An 18,466-nucleotide genomic window follows, 5' to 3' on the forward strand; every position below is an offset into this window, starting at 1 on the left:
ACTTACAATCTATGACATCAATAATAAAGAAGTTCCCTCGAATTCAGAAATATTAATTTTAACCGCCTGACTGTCATCTCTGTCATTCTGTCTTTTCTGAAGACCACATAATTATCAGTAAAGAGTTCCGAGTTGTAAACGTTGGGTTGGATCCAGGATTCTGTGATCGCAATGATATGGAAATCGGCTCCAGAGATAGATTTGTGAAAGTCATTTGTTTTTGTATTGAGACCTCTGACATTTTGATAGTAGCACTGTACATTGATGAGGGACTCCTGTTTAGACGAGCTTAGTGGTTTTTTATGATTCTCGGCTCTCCATTTATATGTTTTATTTTGAGAATATCTATATGACTGTCATGAACTTACTGATATTTGCGCTTTTGGCGGAATTCGGGAAAACCTCGTACATTCGAAAAACAAACTGATCACATCTGCGACAAGCGAGCTCACAACCGTTGTTCGGTGGTTGAACCTTCTTTGCCCCAGATATATTAGTAAATGAATAAAAACTGCCATGAACTTTAACTTTTGACACTTGCTGGACCGACTAATTTATAGTAGTGTACAAAAAGGCAATTAGTTCAAGCGCGGCGTGACATTTCGTTGGATCATCGCTTGTGGTGTTTTCCTGGATTTTTTTCTAGGAACATGGATTTTTTTAGTTCCCATGGGAAGTTAACTCTGTGTTTTACACTCAAATGCATCCACTAATCAATCACATAAATTGCGTTCCAGGTTGCTAGTTATCAATCACTTCATGACTGCAGCAGCACACGTTTAATTTCCTTTTGTAGACAAGATATTTCACTCATTCGATTGATGACCTATTCATTTTGTAGAAATTCATATTCAATATAGGATACTTTTGTCTGACTTCTACCAAGTTTTTATTTGTTACGCTGTTATTTTCAAAGGCAAAACACAAGCACTTCAGACAAATACTTGAGGCGCTCTGTGTCTTTGCGAAAGTAGCGATTCACATTGGATTTGAGTCGCTGGAGAATGAATCCATTTGTTAAGACGTTCTCAGTAAGTTTATTCCACATGATCGCAGTTCTCTAAATGAAAGAGTCCTTAAACAGTGAAGTTGAGGTATGCTGAGTTGAGTTTCAAAACAATGGCTCTTTCCTGAATGGAATCCAGCAGCTTCAGGGTATGCTTAAGGGCGAAGCTCAATACTTAAGAACAATACTCCAAAAAAGGTCCGATCTGAGCTTTATGAAGAATCAAGAGTTGCTGAGGTGTGTACAGTTTTCTGGTTCGAAACAATGTTTCAAGCTTTTGAGAAGCAGCCTTTGCAATTTCAGCGACATGCTTGTGCTTAGACATGTCCATTTCAACCCCCAAGAAACTTATCGAAACCGAACACGGAATTGTCTGTCCTGATATTATTATATTTGGTTCGTAGACATTTATCTTTTTGGAAAAAACCGATGCCTGGGTCAAGTTTGCAGCTGTTGCGAGCATCAACAAACCTAGTTCGATTTTCGGCACTGGAATTTTTGCGTTACTGCCGGTAGGCGAGATTTTTGGAGTATGCTTTCAAGTTATCACAACAAGTTACCGATCAAAATATTTACACAAAAATTGCAGGTCCGTGTTGGACATTTAGAATTCCGACTACAACCTGTATAGTCTATTCATTCCCAATTGGAACGGCAATAAAAATAAGAGTACAGTCATAAACATTTCTTGCCTGTAGCCCCTAGTCGCCCAGATAGTTAGTAAACGTGCTATCAAATGTAGTCGAGGAGTAAAGGCTCGGCTAGCTGGACTGGCTGAATACTGATTTTTGTCCGTTTCACAAAATTCCTCTATCAGTGCCGTGTGTTCGTGGGGTTAGGTGAGGTAGTGTGTGGTTTTGCAAACCGATTTTTGAAAACTTTTTCTAGAGATCAATTACCCTAACACCAAACTGATATTTTTGCACTCGACGCGCGTTTCCCTAACAAGGTTAGCATCTTCAGGAGAAGCGAATTGATACTGAATCTAAAGACAAGGGTTAGCTGTTTATATACCTTAAGTTTTTTGGTCCGATGTGGACTTTGTTAAATGATGATTATCCTAATTGATTTTTCGATAATTAACTAGTGGAACCACTACCTGCAAATTAATTTGTCAACAATAGATTAAAAAGCGGACAAATCAATTTGCAGGTAGTGGTTCCACTAATTAATTACTGATAAATCAATTAGGATAATCATCATTTAACAAACAAAGTCCACATCGGACCAAAAATCTTCAGGTATATAATCAGTTAACCCTTGTCTTTAGATTAAGTATCAATTTGCTTCTCCTGAAGATGCTAACTTTGTTAGCGAAACGCGCGTCGAGTGCAAAAATATCAGTTTGGTGTTAGGATAATTGATCTCTAGAAAAAGTTTTCAACTTTTACACCAAAGGTTCCAATCTCATCGTCTGAACCGATTTTTGTGAAAATCTTGTGTTTTTGGGTACTTTCATCAATATGGCTTTCTGGAGACCTTTTGAAACAAATGATAACATTACGTGTGAGGAATCTGTGTCAATCGACAGGGATCCGGAATTTGAAAATAAGGACTTAGATGTTGAAGTTCAGCGAGTAATTTTAAATATTCGTGAATGCTTGAAGAAGGAAAACTGTCACACTTCACAGAATGCTATTGTGAATAGAATATGCGAGTTAACGAAACTATCTCGTTCGACAGTTCGAGTTATTAAAATAGGGGATGCCATTGACCATGCAATGAAACGAAAACAAAGGAATAAAAAATTCGCAAACGTTGATGGTGCTACAAAAGATGTGATTCAGCGAACAATTTATGGTATATACCAAAAAAATTAAGTACCAACCTCGGAAATGATCTGATATAAATTACTCGACTATCCCGATTACAATTACAAATCTTTAGAAACTCTACGAGGTGTCTTATTGTCTTGTGGTTTCAAATATAAAAAATTGAACAATTGAATGGTCCTAATGGAATCGACACGCATTGTTCAACTCCGACAAGAATATTTGAGGCGAATGAAAAGCTACCGAGAATCCAGCAGACTTGGTTTGACACCCATGATGCTGTCAAATATGGCTGGGTAGACGAAACCAAGTATTGTGCTTTAAACACACCTTCTTCAAGGGGAAAGCGTGTTATAATTTTGCTTGCCGGGAATGAAAGTGGTTTCGTACCTAACGCTTTGCTTCTGTCGGCCAAAAATATAAAAGATTCGTCTGCTGATTACCACGAAGATATGACTGCAGCTTTATTCGAAACCTGGTTCAGTGAGCAGCTTCTCCCAAATATTCCTCCAAACTCTGTTATTGTTATGGATAACGCTTCATATTATTCTCGGTTATTGACTACAATACCAAACAATAACACAAAAAAAGCAGATATTGTTGATTTCATGCGAAATCATGACACGGAAATACCCGGAAAGATTCCTACGAAAAAGGTATTACTGGCGACCATAAAACAACGTAATTCCAAAAAAGAGTATATTATTGATTCGATGTGTGAAACACGTGGTCATATTCTCTTACGTTTGCCTCCATACTATTGTGTGCTCAATCCAATTGAAATGGTTTGGGCCACAATGAAAGAAAGCTTGCGGAAATGTAATCAGTCACCGACTTTGAATGCTGTAGTGCTTGACAATATAAGGCGAGTGGTGAATGAAATAGGTAATAGTGATGAAGAATTGTGTGACGTTATAAAAGAAAAGAACAAATATTATGTGCAAAGTTCCATAAATCCGATCGTTATTCAACCCGATGATGATTCCACCTCATCCGAATATAGTAAAGAAGAATTTTGATTTTTCTAGCAATTTTTTTGGCCTCTATTATTTTGTAAATATATGTTTGACGATAATTCTGTGTGATTATTTGTGTTTTCATTGTATTTTAGAGTTTTGGACTCGGAAATCAACTACCTTAAATTTGGAAGTTTTTCATAATTACCCATGGTGGAAAAATTCAGTTGAGATAATTTTTCCATGGGGTGATCAATTGCTATAATTGTAAGAATAAACTGAAAAACTACCACTGAAAAATAATATGCTGACGCCTATGTCGAGGCGGGAATTCCTTCTCTGTGCTGTTCCAATTGGTATTGGAAATACTATACAAGAATGTGATAATCATATTCAATAGTGACAAAACAATGAAAGTTCTAATGACAAAGTCCAAACAATATCTATATAAAAAAAAGCTACATCAAAAACTGTTACTGCTTTTTCCGTCTGAGGAACAGAGATAAAATGGTTGGCTATTGAAGTACTGGACGGTCTTTTGCGGCATATAAACAGCGTGACATCTTTCGTAACTTCTGCAATGGAGATTTTATGGTGAAAATGACCGACAATTCGGAATTATCTGTATGAGATCTTCAACAGAATGGTAACTCCCATTCAGCAAACACATGTCTTTGTCTATATGGTCGTGTACTTTCAGTTCCTGGGTCAGATGAATTTTGTACGGGTGCAGGCTGGAGTCACGACGCAAAATTTAGGTCTGCGAAAAACCACGTTCTCGTGAACCTAACCTAACATAACACTATCGGATGTTGGAAGTTTTTTTCGTATTCTCAAAAGAGAGATATTCAATAGATGCTTTAGACTCAGTCTTCTTTTAGGACTCAAGTGAAAACGCTTTCCCAACACCAGAATAAAATGTTATGTGCTATTGGCCTGACAACTACCTGTTATTGATCCTATGTAGTAGTTAGGTAGTGATTGGGTAATACTAACCAGTGGTAGTTAGGCCACTAGCCTATGAAAACACTAATATATTAGTGAAATTAAGTCATAATGATCTCCGGAGATTGCTAACCTGGTTAGTCAAATGTGCGTCGAGCGAACGTAATTTTTGTTCTGGTGTTGGAAAACTGTTTTCAATAGATTCATCGTACGCCAGAGGTTCCAGTTCAAACCATCAACTCTTAACGAATAGAGGATTTTCCGATTACAGCTCAGTGGCGTACATCGACCAGTGCATCATCAGAAATTCCGCACTTGCTCCAACAACTTCCATCACTCGTTAAACGATTTTCATCGGAAATTCCATAAAACTAATTGAACAAGTTTCAAAAACGATTCCCCAATGAGGCTGTTTTTCACAATTTCCACCGGTCATATGAACAGATGGGTGATGCAGATGCGATATTAATTTTTGAATGGATTAAAACGGACCTACAATTAATTTTCCAACGATCCAAATTAAAAAATGTATTTTTCGAGCGGACGCTGTCAATAAAGGCATGTCCGGTGGCCATTTCGTGATTTATGGCCGTCAATGGAAAGGCAAAGTGGTGATGGGTCGATTGAAAATACGAGAGGAATTTGTTGATTCTGTGGACAACAAGTCAAAGGGTATTAGAGCTGTATTGGGTACGATGAAGGATTTCAATAGTTTTGTGCTTGATCATTGAGATATTTTCAGCAGATTGAAAAAAATGTTTGTTTGAAGGTGATTGACAGTGTTTCATGAGATGAGATGAGATGTTGACGACACCTTCATAATATGGAACCATGGGAATACTAAACTAGACGCCTTCCTGAAACACATCAACAGCGTGAGAGCTTCCATCACTTCCACAATGAAAAAGAAAATCCACAACGAATTGCCTTTCTTAGAAGTTTTGGTGAAGAGGACCGACACTAAGTGGGAAACATCTGTATACCGAAAACCCACTCATACGGGACAGTATCTGAACGACGAATCCAACCATCATCAATCGACTAAAAGAGGAATCATCAAGACTCTAGTAGACAGTGCTTTTGGGCTCTGTAATATGAAGGAAGGTCTCGAGAAGGAACTAGACATCATCAAAAATGATCTTCAAAGGAATGGCTACTCCAAAGTGATGGTAGAAAAAAACTTGACTAAAAGACAGCAGGAGCCTCGCAATAAAGAGAAGCCGTCACAACCAGTGCTTGCACTTCCCTACATCAGAAGATTATCGGAGAGGATAAGAAGAATTGGTTCCAAGTACAACATCAGAACCTGTTTCAGATCCGGTAACACTATCCGTAGCAGCCTCACGAAAACCAGGCCAACAAACGCGGACTGCGATTCTATGAATAGCATTCACCGGATACCCTGTGAGTGCGGAAAATTCTATATTGGTGAAACTAAGAGACCATTGAATGTTCGCATTGCCGAGCACAAGAAACACAGACAGCGAGGGGAAACCAGCAAATCAGGAATAGCAGACCATGTTTGGACCCATCAACACAACATCGAGTGGTCCCAAGCTGAGATCTTGCACAGGAAGGAACATTGGTTTAGGAGAAAATTCAAGGAAGCCGTTGACATGTTGTTCAACAACGTATTCAGTCAAGTCAGCATAGAAATACGCAACATATGGAAACCCATCATCAAGCGAAAAATGGCCAACTCCCGCCAAACGGTCCCACGGAACCAGTGGAGCGGAAAATGGAAAGCGGGGATAAGTGAAAGTGCTCGAACGACCTATAAATAGTCATCTCTCGGAGGAATCAGTCCAGTCATAACCCGAAGACGATTGTAGATACTAACAATCGAAACGTCGTGAACTAACGTGACTTGGAATCTCTCAACTTTTTATTTTCATTTTCTTTTTTAATTTCTCTATCTTCATTTATTTTTGTTCAATTGTTTTATTTTACTTGTATTTTATTTCACTATTATTTCATTTCAGGTTAATTTTGCTTAACATAATTGTTATTTTCAGCTATTCATTTTTAATTCTTCTTTTTTAGTTGTTTCAGGGATTTCAAATCATTTTATATAGTAGACAATGGAAGTCCGAATAAGTGAAATTGAAAAAGATGTTAGTCTGTATAATCAGGAGAATTGCAGTTATACAGATTCTCGAATATGTTCAAGTGAGGAAGAATTGAGTCATTAAGTGAATAAGTGTCTTGTGTTGAGAAAAGAAACAGTTCCCCGTCTCAATATAAAAATTTGTACTGAGATGAAAGAAAGAAATCAATCAACTTCAGAAAATTACCTTTATACAAAGATGAGTAGACCATGCATAGAAGTTACTTTCAGATACTACATGGACTGAAACGTCAAGACCTAATACATAGATGGCGCTATGCATTCACCGCTTTTTCAGTTAGTACTGATCTTCAAAAGAGAGCTGTTGAAATTTCATGATATTCTACTCATAAGTTTGTGAATTATTGTGCTAAGAGTGACAATACTTTTGTCATTTTCAAAACAATGGATGAAAACAATTTCATGTTTTGATTTTACACTAACTCTTGATGGGAAAAAATACCGTATTTTTGGATATGCGTGGTGTTATATCCATTGACTATCTTGAGAAGGAGGTACCACCAACAATGAATAATATAAAGCGTTATTGGAGCATTTGACGGCCGAAATTGCATAAAAACTACCGCATATGGCAAAGAAAAAAATTTTTTTCATCAAGACAAAGCACCTTGTCTTGATGCTGGTCACTGCTGTTCGCAGACCTCAAAAAATGCTCACTGGTGAGAAATTCCGCTCAAATGAAGAGGTTATTGCTAAAACTGAGGCCTATTTTGAGGTTTTATTGTAATTAATGTTTTATTGTTTTTGTAATATTGATGGAGATTACGTTGATGTAAAAAGTCAATTTTGAAGAGAAAAAGCGCGTTTCCTATCCTAGGCCCATGTGTTACAAACTGGAAGAAGAGCCACATAATCTTTCAGTCCAGCCCAAACCAACTCAATTGAATCGAAATCCGGGTGATATGGCGTTATTCGTACAACTTTGTGATTTGCTGTTATATAGAAAAAACTGACCTGATTAAATGTCAAGGTTTTTCTCAATATTTTCTTCGACCACCGTGGCGTAATGCATCAGGAGTTCTTGCCGCATGGTCGTACGGTCAATAATGACAGTTATCTTGTAGTTATGTGCCGCTTGAGAGAAGCAATACCCAAAAACAACACCATGATCATGCCTCGGCCACCATATTCACCAGTATTGCCCCCCTGCAACTTTTTCCTGTTTCCAAGATTGCAGAGAGCTCAAGGACATACCAAAAAGTGCTCATCAGGATTGCTTTGAGAATTGGAAAAAACGCCGACACAATTGTCTCTCTTTGAAGGGAAAAGAAATGTATGAATAAATAAATATCAATCAAGAAAAATCAAAATCCACATTATTTTTTGAATAGACCTCGTACACATGCAAAATTATTGAAAGGAAGTGATACTGACGTGTTGGATGAACCTCTATCTGATTTTTATTGAAATGCACACCAATTTCTGGGGAAATATGTTAGCTTTCCATTGATGTTTCATTCATTTTTGAAACATTTCTTTAATCATCCGTTTAAAACACATCAATTTGTCCATCCCCAAAAACACTTGAACAATATGTTCTTTAATTTCAGCAATTAGCAGCCAAATATTATTTAGTATCTGAACCCTTGAAATTTCATAAAAATTAGAAAATAACTTGGATTCATCTCTCGAAAGAATCCATAAACTGCCGAACCGCGATGTTTTCGAAGCAATAAAATCCCTTGAAAATTTCATTAAACATTTTAATGTGGTACATATTTTCGGAATTCTTATTACGGGACTCGTAAATCTGAGATGGGATATTCGATTTTGGCATTTTCGACTGATAAAAAATGTGCAATAACACATCAGCGATTTGGCGCTCGTAAAAATTCCACCCCAGTGTTATGTTTTTATGTGGCCAGTAACGTGTTATTCAATGAAAAGCTGGAAGGATGTTCCACACATTCCGGAAGTAATTTCCACTTACTTTTGTAGATCTATCTTGTGAAAGTGTTTGATTAATTTTTTTATGAGAATCAATATCACTTGAGAAAAGGAGACAAGATTACCACACTGGTATGGCTGAAAAGTCAACTGGAGTGAAAAAACTTTCTCTCGATACGCGTTTCTATAACGACCTATGGCAGATCGATATACAGGGCGTTTCTTTAGTAGTAGTAGTATTTCTTTATTTCTCCAGGTTTATACAAATAAACATAGAAATCGATAAGTGTAGGTTAAAGTACTCCTTAATAAAAAAACAATTTTCCCTCATTTTTGGATGAATTCAGACTTGTGAGGTTTCTAATGTCGATAGGAACATTAATATATAATTTCATTGACATAATAATAATAATAATAATAATAATATTTATTTCTTTGGATAAAAAGTAAAGTTGACAGAAATCAATGCACAATAAACAAAGAAAATGTCAATTATAAAAGTAAATGTAAAAACATTTGAATGTAAATAACTACCTATAACCATTTTATAAAACTCAGTCCAAATAATATGTAACCATATTAAAAGTCAGTCAAAATAATATAACCAACACAATAACACGAACAGTGATAAACATCCATAAGTAATAAAAGTAACATGTAGGTAAATGTAACTAGTTATAGACTATAAAAAAGCCAATAAAATATAATCAACACACAATTTCCCAAGTATTGAAAGTAAACACTTTAACCAAATGTGCTAAAGCTCAGGATCTCCGGTTAGTTGATTGGTGAATTCTTGAATGGTGTAACAAGTCCTTTGAAGTAGCATTTTTTTCAGCTGACTTTTGAAAACATTATTATTTGGGGAATTCTTAAGAGCTATTGGAAGCATATTGTATGATTTACATCCACTGTACTCTACGATTTTTTCATACAAAGAAGTTCTATGAGCGTTTGGTATGATTAGATCTTTCGAACGAGTATTGTGGTTATGATTTGGAAGAGAGGACTGAAAATTAGATTCATTTTTGAAAACGTATTCACTAGCCTCTAGTATGTAGGTGCTAGAAGAATTTCTAGCTGTTTGAAAACATCTCTACATGAATCACGATACCCTAGCTTAGCTATTATTCTAACTGCATATTTCTGGAGGAGAAATATCGTTTCAACAGAATAGAAGTTAAGAGTATACTTGAGCTGCAATGATTTGACATGAATCTAGTAGAATAGCAGCTTTTCTTAATTTTATTACATGAGGTATCAATAATGTGGGGACCTCTTGAAACATTAGATGAGTGATGAAGTGGAAGTCATAACTCAGGATTTTCTTTTGGAGAACTATTACTTCATTGATTCGGGTTGAATTTCCATAACGAATGATGCAATAATTGTGGGTGGAGTGAACATATGCATAGTAGTAATTGAGTAGGATATTCAGAGAAACAGTTTTTCTAAGATCCCATAGAACATAATAGTGTCTAGATAGCTTGTTAGTTATATAGTCTACGTGATGCCCCCAAGTGGGGTGTGAGTCGATTTATACCCCAAGAAACTTAATGACTTCTTTTTGTTCTATTGAAGTATGGTCGTATCTTAATAGAACACTATAATCAATATTTTTTGGAGTGAATAGAATGATATTCCTTTTAGAATTATTTAAAACAATTCTATATCTGTAGCAGTAGGATTTCATATTACTAACCGAATTTTCGGCTTTTTCTGAGACTACAATGATATCATCAGCGTGCACACCAAAAAATGTGTCGTCAGCGAATTGGGCAGTGAAATTATTTTTTTGATAGTGCGGAGGTCATTGAAGAATGAAATAAATAATGTTGGTCCCAGAACACTTCCCTGGGGGACACCGGTGGTGACAACAAGAGGATCAGAATAGTGCACATTTGCATTTACATACAATTAAACACGTTGTGTTCTGTTTTGGAGATATGTTTTCATCCAACTATCATCCATTTTTTGTGAACTTGGCCTCATCCGTCCATATAATATTGTCAAGGAAATGTTCATCCTCTTGAGTCTTGACAAGTAACCATTCAAAGAATTCCACTCTACGAGGTGAATCAGTCTCTTTCAAATGTTGGACACAGTAGAACTTATAGGGATGTCATTTATGCTTATTAAGAATTCGACAAATTGTCACGTAGGGTATACCTATCTCCCTTTCAGCCTCGTGCAGAGAAGCATGTGGAAATGCATGAAAGTATCCCAAAACTGTTATACCATTGTCATCATCAACCACTTTGGTCTTCTTACGAATGATTTTTGGACGGAAGGTTCCATTCAACCTACAGTTTTTAGTAGTCGATTTATCACATTATTATTCGGCTTCGGAAGTTGTGGATATCTTTCATGAAATACTAAGCATGTTCTACTTGCAATTCTATTGCACTCACCATAAATTATTAATAAATTCAAGAAATCTTCATTACTGTAACCTAATCTTGACATTATTCTATTATAATTGGTAGCTATCACAATCAGTCAAAACCACCAACGAAAGTCTGACGTTAAATAATTGGTTTATTTATTTTTCCAAAGCACACTATTAAAAAATATTAATGTGTACTGTTGTACGTTAGAGACCAATTCCTCAATGTATACAAACTGTAACTTTTTCTAAGGTAGGTACATACCAATTTCGAATTGACTGATCTGCGACAGTTAAAAAACTGGATCAAAAAGAAATATTACTGAGTATAAAAAAAATGTTGAATATCCAAAATAAGTGATGAATTCAAAAAAACGAGCAAGAAAACCACGTCAGTTTCCGTTTGAAACAGTTTATCTCGAAAACGGTTCAAAATAGAAATAGTATTATCTGAACAAAGTAAATCTGAAATTGGATGTAGAGCTCAAAAATGTTGAAATATAAAGGGTGTTCCATTTGAAAAAATTGAGTTCCACTCATTTTTATATGAGATCAAAGTATCTGCATTTTTTGAAGACCCTGTATGAGGTAAATGAAAATATGACTCGGAGTGAAGATCCTCATAGTATCACTCCACTCCATTTAAAATTTGATCGTTTTAGTACAAAAGAGTTCAAGATTATCAGCATTTATAAAAGTTCATGTTTGGTAAAAAAAATATCGAAATTAATTTATATCTTCTAAACGGTAATAGATAGGTATAGGAAAATAGTATATGAATTTGTTGACAAAGTGATAATGAATCATGATATGATATTATATACGGGGTGTTCCATTTGAAAAATCAAAGAAGCCGCTACTTTATAGTAGAAGCGACAACGCCGCTTCATCTGAAATATTTTAGGCGTGTAGGTCATAGTGTGAAATTTTCAGGTTGTTCCGTTGAATAGTTTGTCAGAAACGGCTAATTAACGCTCATCATGAAAAGCCCTGTATTCACACGGAAATATACCAATTGGAAAACTGAATGAAATATAGCGGCACATAGACACTCTCTCCCCAACAATATTGCTAGTTCGTCAACTTGTCAATGACAATTTCATCAATAACTCCATTTTTCCATTTCTGTATTTCCCTGTAGGTCTCCTTTGGAATAACGACATATCTCTATGCAACAATCATAAAACCGACATGTTACTCTTCCAATAAAATCCGAAGGGAAAAAAGTAATATACTTCACACGTTGTGAATATAAAATGTGTCGTCAAAAGAAACCGTCGCTCGCTGATATGCGATATCCTTTTCTATAGTCCGAGGGCCAGGACACGGAAACCTTTATTGAGTTTTGGCGATAAGTAGAGAAATTGCGGACCGGAAGTGTTTGTTAACCTGGAGACATATATACAATCATCAATCAATTATCACCTAAGACATGAATAGCAATCGCTATCCTGTAACCTTTTGGGTTTAAAAAGGTCAAATGTGGTTTACCACTCAATTCTAGTCATACATTTCAAACAAATCTGGCCTAAACTGGGAAAACAAGATATTTATATTCGTTAGAGTACACGGCGTGTAAAGTTAAATGGTACACTCCAGTAATAAAAAATCCATGTGGACAGAGAGAGCCTGAAAGAAAACAAATACCATACTTCTAACCTCTTATGATGTTCAAGTATATTCAGTATCAATTATTCACAGAAAAAACTTGTCAATGTTATCGTGAAAGTTGACCCACGTTGATGAAGTTTCAAGTTCTGTTTTGGAAAATTGATTATCGACGGAGGATTGTGTTTATGCGAGACCAAGTTGAAATATCCATTATAGGTAATAACACTGAAAATTCTCTAAAATCGAAAAGTAACCACGTGGACTGTTAGAAAATTGAGGTGAATGTTCAAATTTCGCGGGCAATTCATGGCTTTTGCATCATGATAATGCACTTGCTCCCTCGTCATTGGTTGCTCGTAAGTTTTTGACCAAAAACACCATCATCATACCTCAGCCACCGTATTCACCAGATTTGCCCCCCTACGACTTTTTCCTGTTGCCAAAATTGAAGAGACCCATAAAAGGATGACATTTTGCAAAGCTACACAAGTGTATTATATCTGAGGAACTGCTTAGGAGGGGACAACATAGAAATTGATGAATAAATTAATATTTTTTGAGAAGAATGAAAATTTACCTTATTTTTTCAACCGACAGCATATACTGATCTGGTTATACTAGATGGATCTATGCTTCCGCGTTAAATTGATAGTAATCAGAAGATGGACTACTTTCTTGGTCATAAAAACGGGAAATATGAAACTTTAGAGAAGATAACTCAGCTCGGGAGTATGACAAAAGACATCAAAAATGGGTTATCTTCCTTTCATCTTGACACTAAAGTGGAAGGGGAGCCAGAAGTTTCGAAACATCATGGCCACGAAAATAATCCGTTTTCGAAACATTAACATCGGGTGAAATCGATCAGAAAATGGGTGTAAAAACTAACAGAAATTTTCAAAAATGGTCCAAGTGAGAGGCTATATGGATTTAACGAACTCCATCATGAAAATTCTTCATCTTAAAATTATTAAAACAATTATTGTACCGAGTAATATTTACAGATTTCTCTTCATTAACAGGATAACTGCATTAACTACTCAAACATAGAATTATTAATAGAAATCTATGATAATGAATGATTCCACAGATAACATCTATCGGGCAGAAACCAAACTTCTGTCATGCTTCAGAGAAGGTTTCTTTAACATGCTACAATTTTATAGATGACACAATATTGTCAAATACATGTATTCTTCCATTTCTTTTTCTTTCTATTCTTCAATTCTACTTTTATTCTCATTTCTTGTCGTTCCAGTTGTTTTAGACACTATGTTTTAGTATTCAAAACCTTTCCTGGGACTGTTTATCTTTCACAATCTGGAGAAATCAAAATTAGTGATCAAGAACTTGTGAGGTTGTATGTATTTGTTTAATGTCTGAACAATAACAAGACATATTAATATTATTAACAAGCATGTTACAGTTTTATATCTGCCTATATACACACAATACACATACATATATACATATATACATATATACATACATACATACATACATACATACATACAAATATACATGAATAGAATACTTATTTATCAACTAGAAACACCTGAAGCGAGTAAACAAAAAACAAAATAAAGTAAACATTTAGGAGAGTTAAGCAAAAAACTAGGAGGAAAAGTTGTGTGCAGCAAGATAGGAGAGTATTGAAAAAAAAAACCATAAGTCAGATATAGAGCTAACAAGTAAAAACATAGTTCAGGTGTATTACAAAAAAAACATAATTCAGCAGTAATTCAGTAGTAGAAATAAGTTCACATGGTAGAATAACTTTCAATTTGGGCTCATGTATTTTGACTAGAGTGTAAAAATTTGTCAACGTGGTTTTTAACTTGACCAATAGGTTCATAATAAATGTCGAGATTTTCACAGAGTTGATTGTAAAGTTTGCTCATTGCAACAACTGGTGACTTGAGTGATATGTTCGTTCTAGAATTTGGTAGATAAAAAGTCAGTTCATTTCTAGACTTGATTCGTGGAATATGAAAGTTGAAGTTTATAAATGAAGATTATAGAGTAGTAGGTTCTTCGGTTTTGAAGGGATAATAGATTGAATTCATTCAGTAGTATTCTGTTGTCGATGCCTTGTTCAGGGTAAACTCCTTCTAGCTTGTAAGTCATATATTTCATGAAGTCTCTTTGTTTATATGGACATTGTATATGGGTGACCATATGAGGGAGGCATATTCCAGCTGAGATTTGACGTATGCATTGAAAAGAGTTAAAAAACTGTATCTACTACGAAAGTTCTTGCAGTTACGATAAATGAGCCCTAGCATCCGTTAGGCTGAGCATGTTTTTGTGTCATAGTGAATGGAGAAACTCAGTTCAGGGTCAAATGTGACACCAAGATCCCTTTGATGAGTGCTTATTTGAGGAGGTGTGTTATTTATGCAGTAATCATGAAAAATAACATTATGTTCAAGGGTGTATTTTGATTATTTACATTCATTTGTATTGAGGGGAAGATTATTTTTGGAACACAAAATATATAAAAAGTCAAGGTCTTTTTGTAAGATTGAGCAGTCCTCCTGTGATATAATGGGCAGAAAGATTTTCAAATCATCTGCAAAGAGTAAGAAATTGCTAGAGAGATTATTTCCTGTGTCGTTAGTGAAGAGTGAGAATAAAAGAGATGCTAAATTGCTTCGTTGAGGAATAAAAATTATATTACTATTATTATACAGGTGTAGAAAAGGCAGACTTCCAGTTTACCCCGATATGTTACTGAGTATGAAGTTGATATATTTTCGTTGTGTATCAGAAATTCTATAAGAATTTTATAGGGTATCTATGAGTAACTCATATGGAACATTTTTCATTGAGAAAAATGTAATGATTTCACAAAAAATCTCATCGCAGTAAACTATAACTGTAACTATATAAAGTTCTTCATCACTACTTTTCATTTCATTGCTTGTGGAAGATAGGATCAATAAGAATCTCGTCCAGTCCCTCTCCCTTCTTTCTTCTTTCAACTTCTCCTTTCTTTCTCTTTTCTCCCAGCGTCCACCACACTATCGCAACTCTCTATGAAATAGATTTTCACTTTGACCTTCAGCGTTGAAAAATTATCAGAGGAATATTTTCCAATGCCAAAATATATTTCTGGAACAGAGACAGAGGTTTTATTAGCCCTCTGACTAAACCAGTTCCAGTCCTTATTTGTCCGATATCATGTGAATGAAGGAAGAAGTTTTGGTATAAGAAAATCACACGATGGCAACCAGACAAGGTTGTCACTTTTTTAGACAAGTAATTTGAATTGAAACGTGCAACCGACAAAGACAAGCTATTTTCTCCTTCAAAGATCTCATATCCAATATTCGGGGTGACACCGGCAGGTCTTTCTAGAATAAAGGGTGAATATTTTCGAAGGGAGAGAGAATCTCAGTTTTCGTGAACCATTTCCTTAACCTTCAAAACAGACATTGTTTTTTCAATAACTATTTTGCCGAGATTGTGGAACACTGTTGAAACATATAATCAAAACTTTGCAAAATCCGAAACTCCACCACTGACACAAGAAAGTGTTTTTTCTTCTTGTTGTAAAATTGCTCGCGTTGAGCATGTTCCCAAAAATGGCAAGAAAAATCTTCCAAATAACTATAGATCAGTCGCTGCTATCAATGGTATCAAAAATCATGGAGAAAACCACCATATTCTTGGATATTTGGAAAGCTGCAACATCTTGAGCGATCAATATGGCTTTCGCAAACAAAGATCTTCTATCGGATATTACCCATATTTGGAATAACGCAGTTGAGAAACATGAAGAGTGAAGATCTTTTGCGCTTGATATTTCTAAGGCATTTGACCGTGTGTGGCAGAGGGTTTGATGGCCGTGGTTTGTCTGTTCCCTGGAAGTGGCCGTCAATGGATATCTATCGAATACTTTACCTTAAGGATTTCCCTTAGTCTTTGTGTTCTGTCCTTAAGAAAATGTGTTTAAAACAATGAGACAACAACTCATATAACAAAAAAATTAATACTCTTTCGAAGAATTCTTTCAACTTGAAGTTTTCTTAATCTTTTTCACTGTAGGTATATAAATTATTTATACAGGTATATATAATATATTACTGTAGGTATATAAATTATTTATACAGGTATATATAATATATTACTGTACTGTATACAGATATAAATATGTAATACTAGTACTATGTTGCTGTATCGATGCTGTTCCAATGTTTTGACAGTATCATCACTTGTCATAACTTTGTTAACAATGAATATTTTTTTATGAAATTTTGGTCACACCTGTTTAGAGGCACTCTGAATCCAGTGGTGTAGTGATTTTTCCAATAAAAAAATCGCTAATGAAAAATCCCGATTTTCGACTAAGAAAAAATATCATAGTATGCCCTGAAACTTTAATAAACATTTCAAATTTTGTCCCAAGGTAGACCTTTTAGTACTTGACATTTAAAAAAAAAAATTGGAATCGGTTTACAACTTCAAATTTTAGGGGGGTGTTTCCATTAAAAATGGGTCACACTGTATAGTAGAGTATTATGTGGATAGATAGATATATTTTATTGATTCTTTCTGCTACATAATGTGTAGATGGGATAAGTCATAGTTGTAGTTCAGTTATAAACATGCATACAGCTAAACATACAAAGGTATAAACATACAAATAAATTCTAGGTCTAGATAAAATGCAAGCAAAATAGGTTTCACAATAAAATAATCAACCCACTTGTATCACAGTGTACAACATTATTATTATAAATAAACTAGTATTACCATAATTATATTACCAATTATTATATTGAAATAACTGGAAATTACTCACCTAGTGGGTGTTTCTGTGATGAGTACATCTGTCATATGTGATCTGGAACCAGGGAAAATCCTTCTGAAAGAGAAAACAAATGTCAATGTTTTATTGGTTGATCAATATGCATTATCGAACACAATTTTAGCGGCACGCAATGAAATTCATGCAGAGAGATGAAAGTATTATCTAGAACAATTTTTTTCAAGCATTTCAAAAAGTTTCCTTTTTATAGCCGGATTTTCCGATATACCATCTAGTGCCAATTTTATCTTCATTCACAAATGCAAGCTCAGAATTGAAATATTCTTCTTATGCATGGAACATGAAGAAGTTGCTAGTTTTTTCATCTGGGCAAGAACCCAATATATTGCTTTGCTGACGTCATTATGTGTATATGTATATATGTGTGTTGTGTATATTTATATATGCATATATGTGTGTGTGTGTGTATGTATATATGTATACAGGCTGATTCACGGTGGATGGCACATTAGACGTTTCTGGTGAACCAGACAACGGATTACTTTGAAAATTTAATGGAGGGCATATTCGGACATTCTCTAGCCAACTAAAATATTTTCGACAATGCGGTGTTGCCGCTTCTATTAGAAAGCAGTAGCAACTTTGATTTTTCAAATGGAACACTCTATATATAATATTATTTTTGGAATCTCCAACAATTGCCCGACAACTTTTCTTGATATTTCCCTATACCTATCTGTTACCGTTTTCGAAATAAAAATTAATTTCAATTTTTTTCTTCGAAAATCATGACTTCTAAAAATGCCGATATCTTTTGGTTAAGTTTAGTTTAGTTCAGTAGTTTGGTTTGGAGTTAGGTGATACTTGGACACTTCCCACACGTCAGCCTAATCTCCGTTACTTCAATACAGAGTGGTAAAAAAATACAGTTTTTTCGTTTGCTTGAAAAAGTTGCTGAAATTTGATTATTTTAAATGGAACACCCTGTATATTATTGAAAA

General features: G+C 35.0%; 1 protein-coding gene across 5 annotated transcripts in view; it reads right to left on the reverse strand.

Moving 5' to 3' along the window:
• The window catches only part of Csgalnact (Chondroitin sulfate N-acetylgalactosaminyltransferase), a 337,563-nt gene that overhangs the window by 178,610 nt on the left and 140,487 nt on the right, over positions 1 to 18,466 (reverse strand). For all 5 annotated transcript variants that reach the window (XM_074177577.1, XM_074177576.1, XM_074177575.1 and 2 more), the window contains one exon: positions 17,499 to 17,561. In XM_074177577.1, coding sequence (XP_074033678.1) covers positions 17,499 to 17,561 — 63 coding nt within the window. The remainder of the gene's footprint in view (positions 1 to 17,498; positions 17,562 to 18,466) is intronic.

This window comes from Leptinotarsa decemlineata, unplaced genomic scaffold (assembly GCF_025532065.1).
Source record: "Leptinotarsa decemlineata unplaced genomic scaffold, Ldec_3_MD MMD2_tig00002974_RagTag_RagTag, whole genome shotgun sequence".
Lineage (NCBI taxonomy): Eukaryota > Metazoa > Arthropoda > Insecta > Coleoptera > Chrysomelidae > Leptinotarsa > Leptinotarsa decemlineata.